The 7,691-nt window shown below is 34.3% G+C and overlaps 1 protein-coding gene across 2 annotated transcripts; it reads left to right on the forward strand.

Annotated features, from left to right (window-relative positions):
* The first annotated feature begins 1,175 nt into the window (after positions 1-1,175).
* Positions 1,176-7,413, forward strand: LOC133674801 (RNA polymerase II C-terminal domain phosphatase-like 4). Of its 2 annotated transcripts, XR_009835271.1 has the most exons (10): positions 1,176-1,330; positions 2,305-2,516; positions 2,669-2,754; positions 3,356-3,471; positions 3,649-3,829; positions 5,510-5,799; positions 5,915-6,100; positions 6,189-6,227; positions 6,352-6,445; positions 6,725-6,863. XR_009835271.1 is itself a non-coding variant. In XM_062096052.1 (9 exons), exons 2-9 carry the CDS (start codon positions 2,305-2,307, stop codon positions 7,031-7,033), a joined length of 1,419 nt encoding a protein of 472 aa, XP_061952036.1. In that variant the 5' UTR covers positions 1,176-1,330; the 3' UTR covers positions 7,034-7,413. The 2 variants fall into 2 exon arrangements, 1 of the variants encoding a protein (XP_061952036.1); XM_062096052.1 differs by lacking the exon at positions 6,352-6,445 and having other exon boundaries at positions 6,725-7,413.
* Positions 7,414-7,691: the final 278 nt, after the last annotated feature.

Consider the following 7,691-nt stretch of genomic DNA (forward strand, 5'->3'; position numbering starts at 1 on the left):
ATGTCAACTTGCATTAACCTTTTAAACCCGTGACCTGGGTTAGATTAGAAATACTACACATGGAAAAATCACAAAGCTTATTCTCCAATAAATCAAATATTGAAGGATAAAATCGAAAAAAAATTTCAATTATATTGAAGGATCAAAAACTAAAATTAACAATTAAAGGATCAAAATTGAAATAATAAATAAATTAGAGGACAAATATAAAATTTTGATTGAAGGGTGAAATTGAAAAGAAGAACCACTTGAACAAAAAGGACAAAAAATAAAAAGAATGAGAATCAAATTAGAAAAAATTATATATCATAAAACTGAATTGAATGATAAAATAAGAAACAAATAAAAATGGTACAAAAAGGTTAAGAAAAAAATAGAATTCAAAATAATAGATCATAAATTGGGATTGAAGGATATAATTGAAAATAAAATTTTTTTTTATAAAATAACCAATAACAAAAATTAAAAATAAAAGGAATAAGAGCCAAAGTTGAAATATAAATAATTAAGAACATTGAATTTTTAAATGGTTAGTGTGATTTTGCAAGGAAAGGAGAGAGAAAATAAAAAAAAAAAAGCTTTGTTGGTGACAATCCATCCCGCAATCACCATTATGCACTACCCCAATAAAAAGAAGATGCCATGAAGATTCTAATATTATGATAAAAAGGCTTTTAGGCCTTCGAGAAGTATTGTATACACTATTACAAAGCTATAAATATCTTTTTTATACTACCACGTGCCTCTCACATACCAATAATTTTTTAATTTAAATATTTTTTTTATTCCAAGATCAAATAGGCTTCAAACAACTTAATAATAATATAAAAATCAAGTTAGAAAGATTAAAAAGCCCTTAAATACAACCTTTTTTTTTATCATTAAAGATAAATCAATTATTTTTACTATGCTTCGTGTAGAAAGACAAAAAAAAAAAATCTCAACGTAAATTTTAGAAAATTTCACTTTTAAAATAATGTAATATTTTTATTATGAAAATAAATAAAAAATATTTCCGATCAATCTTATAATAACTCACGAACAGTGTAAAAGAACTAAACCCTAACACCAAGTCGTTGTTTTTTTAATTTAAAGGACAAAAAAAGTAATTATAGTGTAGCGGCAAATAGTAAAGTTTTTTGCCTTGGGTTTTAGTTTTTTTTTGGCTATATAACGGCTATTATTTAATTCCCAAAGCACGCAGAACGGAAGCCAAAATTCCTCTCATCCCGTCTTCCCTGCTTCCCTTCGCCCAATCTGCTGCTTCTTCCTAATCAACTCCAACTGAGTACTGACCTTCAATAGAAGCTTTTATTACATTCAATTTCAGGCAAGTTAACCTCTCATTTCTTATTCTCTCCACAGGTTTCAACACACAGTTTCTACACATAGATTTTCAGTTTGTTTTGTTAAAGGCTTAAAGCCCTAGTTTTATTGTGTGTGTGTGTGTGTATATATATACATGAGTTGATACTACTTGATCTATGGTATCTCTGTATTCCGTTTTTTTATCTACTTAATTGAGTGACATGATGACATTTAGGGTTTTATTTTTAATGGCATGTTCACAAAATTTAGAGATTTTCCGTTGCAATTTAGGATCTAGGTACAGTGATGTTTGGTCCATGACATCTCCTACCCGTTCCTTTTTTTATCAATGAGACCTTTTCATTAATAAAAAAAGGATTGCTGTAAAATCCAATTTATATTCATTGGGATATTGCAAAATCTAACAGCACAGTATTTTACCTTAGTCCCATTCATCTTGATCTCATAAGTGTTCTTAAAGACTTTCTTGATTGCATTAATTTCAGCCAAATAAAATTTGGGGAATTAGGCATTTTGTCAGTGTAGATAAACTGTCATGGTTGATCATTGGAACTGTTTTTTTAAGCTGGAAGTATTGGTGTTGGTTCTGGAACTTTTTTTTTCAGGTTGGATGCCCTAGAGTTGGTATTGTGAATGATCACTGTGTTTTTGTATTATGATTGATTATTTGGTTTTATTTTCATGATTAAGTTGAGTGGTTTCTACATGTAATTTGGAATTTTTAGAAAAGAAGGAAACTTGTGCTGGTGAGGAAAAAATGGTGATTTGAATTAGTGAACAATAGATTCACTGCAGGCTGTTTTTTGTTCAAGTTGGTACTGAACTGGATAATGCTTTTTTTTTTTTTTTTCTGTTTCCACATTTTCATTAATTTATTTTTATCAATGTTCCTTAATTTTATTATATCTACTTAGAGTTTAGTTTTGGCTAATAATAATATTATTAATTAAATTTGTTATTTATATACTTAAACAGATGAGTCTGGTAACGGATTCTCCAGTTCACTCTTCTAGTAGTGATGATTTCGCTGCTTTTCTTGACACGGAGCTTGATTCCAAATCCTCTGCCTCTTCGGCTAGTGATGAAGAAACTCCCAATCAACGCCATTCTGACTCTGCTGCCTCCTCTTCACCAGATCAAGATAAAGAAGCTGAAGAAGATGATGACTCCGACTTTCAAAGCAAGAGGTAAGCCATTTTGGAGTTTTTAGGGTTTAGAAAGGAAACAACACTTTTATGCTTTGTTCGTGGCTTTTTAGGGTTTATTTCCAAATTACCTGAAGCTGGATTTAGTTGTAACTTCTTAATTAATTTGATTTATATTAATTGATGATATACAGGGTAAAAAGGTCTAAGGTGGAGACTCTGGAAATTGTGGAGGATGACGGGGGAACTACTTCTTTTGCGTCTCTAAAGCACAACTCAGGTAAAGTTTTTGTTTGTTTGTTGGACCTGGAATTCTCAGGTCCAGTAATCAGAACTAATTGTTTTTCTTTGGGAATAGTAGCAAGTTTTCAATATTATATATCAACAACTTGTGGAGCTGTTTTCAGCTTTTCTAGTAAGGGTTGATTTAATTTTTTGTTATCCTAATTGCTTGAAAAATTAAATGTAAATCGTGAACTTGCACTAATATTTCACTGGTTTGTATGCAATCAGAATTATGAATAGGAATAGAGCATGTTTATTTTTTGCTCACACAGACACAAAATCACAGTATATATAGGAGAAGGAAGTCTCTGCATGGATGTGGCTTCAAATTTTATTTTAGTTTCTTTCCTTGTACTGAAATCCGGATAGCTTATGTTTTTTTGGTATAAATTTCTGATAAAGATGAAACCATATACACATGTTTGCTAGCATTTTCTTGTCTCTCATTTTCTTCTCCAAGCTCAAATGATAAGGTAAAAAAAGTTGGCATAAATATCTGTTTTTGCTTTGAGTTTCAATTTCATTTTACAACCATTTTATTGTGCTTAGCCTATTATTATAAAGAGGCATCATGACTTTTAACCTATTTCATGCAGAGGCGTCAATCAGCAAGGAAATATGCACACATCCAGGATCATTTGGAACTATGTGTATTGTCTGTGGGCAATTGTTGGATGGAGAATCTGGTGTGACATTTGGGTATATACACAAGGTGCACATTAGTTGAAATACTGAAAGTAACATCTAGAATCTTCAAGTTCTTGCTCTTTGAATACTATCCATCCTTGACGTAGCTGGGAGAGTTTTCATAATATTATAACTGCCCATTTGTTATCTTGAATTTTTCTCTATTACATTCTCATTGGGATTATAAAAGTTGCTCTTGCAGGGATTAAGGCTTGGTAATGATGAAATTGTTCGATTGCGCAACACTGATATGAAGAATTTGTTACGTCATAAGAAACTCTACTTGATTCTTGATCTAGATCATACACTGCTTAATTCTACCCAGCTTATGCATATGACCTTAGACGAGGAATATCTAAACGGTCAAACGGATTCACTGCAAGGTTTTTTCTGTTACCTGATTATTGAATTTTTTCCCTTGGTTGCATAGTAACTAATCTTAGGAACTCTTAATGTTTATGAGCTCTTTTAGAAAGGGGGAGACTGAAAAGAATCAAGAATAGAACAAGTTAGGAACTCTTAATGTTTATGAGCTCCTTTAGAAAGGGGGGAGACTGAAAAGAATCAAGAGTAGAACAAGTTAGCTGGGAGAGACTGAATCGTTGCCTTTTGTCTTGTCCAATGCTCTGTGATATGTAGAGTAGGTTGTTTGTAGTTTTGGATGAGCTTTTGTTAGTCTATGGAAAATGGAGAGCATGCGATTGATATATTACTAGGGTTATGGTAAGGGAGGGACCATGGACATTTGTGGACTTGTGCAATGTAAATGGGAGTATGGAGTCTTTGGATGAAGGGGGAGCTCTGGAGTGTTTCCATATTTCTCTACTAGAGGTATCTGTTTGTAAGAAAGAATTGTTTTTTAACCGCACTAAGGACCAAAGCTGCAGGGGTTCTATGTGGAGTTTCTCTAACAGATGCTTCATGTCATTGGCAGGCTCATGATGCCTTGCCTTGCCTTGCCTATCATGTTTATCTATTAATCTCTGAAATAAGATTTTTTTCTTTTATCAAATAAGAAAAAAATATGCAAGAAAATTGGAGAAGGTGGTGCTGTAGAAGAAGATAATTTTCTTTGTGTCTTTAGAAGATGATTTAATATAAGGGGTCTTTAAATGAAGATGCCCTTCTAATGCAAGTCAAGCAGATGAAAGGTCTCATAATTTAAGGTCTTATCAAATGCAATTTATCATGCCTTTATAATATAAGGTCTTAGCAGGGTCCTAAAAATTTCAATCTTTTCAAATGTCCAAAAAAAGGAAAAGGTACAAGATCCATAAAATTCCATTCCTTTAATCCTTATTGAATCGAGAGGGTAACCTTTGCTATGCATGGGCTGCTAATCTCAGTACCAAAAATTGTGGTGAGATTGGAACTTTGACCAGCTAAACCTATCCAAAGCTGTTTATGATGAGCCAATGACAACTGAGACCACATGTCCAGAAATGAATATCCATGGGCCAGTGGCTTATGTCAAGCTTTTTTGTAATTTCTGTATGTTTCCACTTTGAATTTGTAGATGTTGAATATATATTATTATAATTGATTATGCCTTCGATTGTGTCTCTGTCAACAAGTTTCTGAATTCCCCTGATGGCTAAAATTGTGCCAGAGGGAAATTTTATAGTCATTGCATTTAATTTAATTGTATCGTGACAAAGAGTCTCCTTTTAAGAATAGTGTTTTCCTGTTGGGGATATTATTGTAGATATACTTTTGCCAATCCTTTATGAGATGTAAGATAGATAATGGAATATTGCCACTTGAAAAACGGTTTTTCATGTCCATGCTGTCCTTGAAATAATTAGAGTGCTCATTACTTTGTTTTTAGCCATTTTTTTTATTTACTTTCACCATTGTGCGTTATTAATTTTTGTTTTCATATCTTATGCTTGTAACTTGGCCATCTCATTTTTGGACAAATTTGATTGAATATGCATTCTTTGTTTTCATATCTTATGCTTGTAACTTGGCCATCTCATTTTTAGACAAATTTGGCTGAATATGCTTTCCTCTTTTGAAAGTCAGTGCATTTTACTGAATTTGTATTCATGCCAAATGAATAGATGTTTCAAAAGGCAGTCTCTTTATGTTGAGCTCCATGCAAATGATGACTAAGTTGAGGCCTTTTGTGCGTACGTTTCTCAAAGAAGCAAGTCAGATGTTTGAGATGTATATATACACTATGGGTGATCGGGCCTATGCATTGGAAATGGCCAAACTGCTTGACCCTGGAAGAGAATACTTTAATGCTAAAGTCATTTCACGTGATGATGGAACCCAAAGACATCAAAAGGGTCTTGATGTGGTCTTGGGGCAAGAAAGTGCTGTTCTAATCCTTGACGATACAGAAAATGTGAGTTCATGTGGCTAATATTAATTGGAGAGTTGCCTTTGTAATTAAAATTGAAGAGCTGTCATGTGAATTTTGGCTGTATGTTTCTGAACATGATTAGTTTCAATCAATTTAGGCTTGGATGAAGCATAAAGACAACTTGATATTGATGGAAAGATATCACTTTTTTGCTTCAAGCTGTCATCAATTTGGATTTAATTGCAAATCCCTTTCGGAGCAGAAGACGGACGAGAGCGAGTCTGAAGGTGCACTTGCATCCATTCTTAAGGTTCTACGGAAAATTCACCAGATCTTTTTTGAGGTATATCATTTTATCCCTTGCTTTTCTTAATAAAATTCTTATTGCTTGTTTCTTTTCAAAGTGTTATTGATAGGGAACCTTGTTGCAGGAATTGGAAGAAAATATGGATGGCAGAGATGTGAGACAGGTAAAAAGGCTAATGAAAATTGATCTTGTTGAGCGCATTTTCTTTGTTGTCTTGCTTCCCAATTTGAGGGAACCTGTATCTGCATCAAGTTTGGAATACATGCTCATGTAATGGATATCTTCAGGATATATGGACGACTTTTGCTCTATAAGATTGTGCTACTAATCAATTGGTTCTCGTCCAGTACTAAACTGAGTTTTGTCAGCCTTTTAGTAGATGTCAGTATTCCTTTCTTTTCATCCTCTATTTCCTAGGTAGATTAATTGTAGATGTAGGCCATTGAAAAAGCCATCTTGTATTTGTTGTATGCATATATTTTTTACTTTAAATTGTCGTACTGGAACTATTTTGTGTTTCCAACTGGTCACGTTTTTTAACAAATTCAAAACGATTTTCTTGTTTTTGTTTTTGACACGGACTCCAACATTAGCTATGCGCTGCCTTTTGGTACCAGGTTTGTGCATCATCAGGATCACAGTCTCTCTCTTGCCCTGCAGGTGCTCAAAACGGTTCGCAAGGATGTCCTGAAGGGATGCAAAATTGTATTCAGCAGAGTTTTCCCTACCCAATCCCAGGCTGATAATCACCACCTTTGGAGGATGGCTGAGCAGTTGGGAGCTACATGCTCAACAGAACTTGATCCCTCGGTAACTCATGTGGTCTCAAAAGATTCTGGGACTGAGAAGTCACATTGGGCCTTGAAGCACAACAAGTTCTTGGTCCAGCCAGGGTGGATCGAAGCTGCCAATTATTTCTGGCAGAGGCAGCCCGAAGAGAATTTCTCTGTCAACCAAATTAAGAATTGATTACCACCATCTTCAACCTGTCTGGTCAGAATCTAACTAGTATCTGGGCACTGCATTTTGCAAACACTTCATAATTACTTGAACTTTACATAGAAACATGCCAATCACATCACAAGTTTTCAAATATTTGTCAAAGCTCCTACGATGAATTGAATGTTGAAGCATTAAGATTCACCCTTTGGATGCTGAAGGTTTGGAGCGAGGTTAGGGTGATGCTAGAGTTAAAACCCAGAAGTAGACGTTAATTACTCTTGGCAGGTGGGTGAGGGGTGATATCATAGTCAATGTTATTGTCTGACTACTGAAACACTAACCCGCGATGATAGATTTTGTAGATGCACAAACTTTTGCCGACTTGTATATATTCTTTGGTTAGATCATTGAGCAGCATCTTGTAAGTGTACGAAATGATTGTTTGTCAATGTGCATCCTTTATATTTACGCAGAAACTTTTGACGCAGGTGGGAAAACGCCACTTCGTTCATCATTTCCACTCTGATAATTTCTGATGAGATCGGAAAGCTATCTGCTAGGGGCCTCAAAATCTTCTCAGAGATTTTGGGTGAACTGGCGGACTAGCCCAGGTTACTTCGTCTATTGGCTATCGCTGCCTGGAATCTTTAAAGTCCCAAGTTGGTGGTTTGGCTGATTGCCTGAA

The sequence above is a fragment of the Populus nigra genome, chromosome 15, assembly GCF_951802175.1.
Source record: "Populus nigra chromosome 15, ddPopNigr1.1, whole genome shotgun sequence".
Lineage (NCBI taxonomy): Eukaryota > Viridiplantae > Streptophyta > Magnoliopsida > Malpighiales > Salicaceae > Populus > Populus nigra.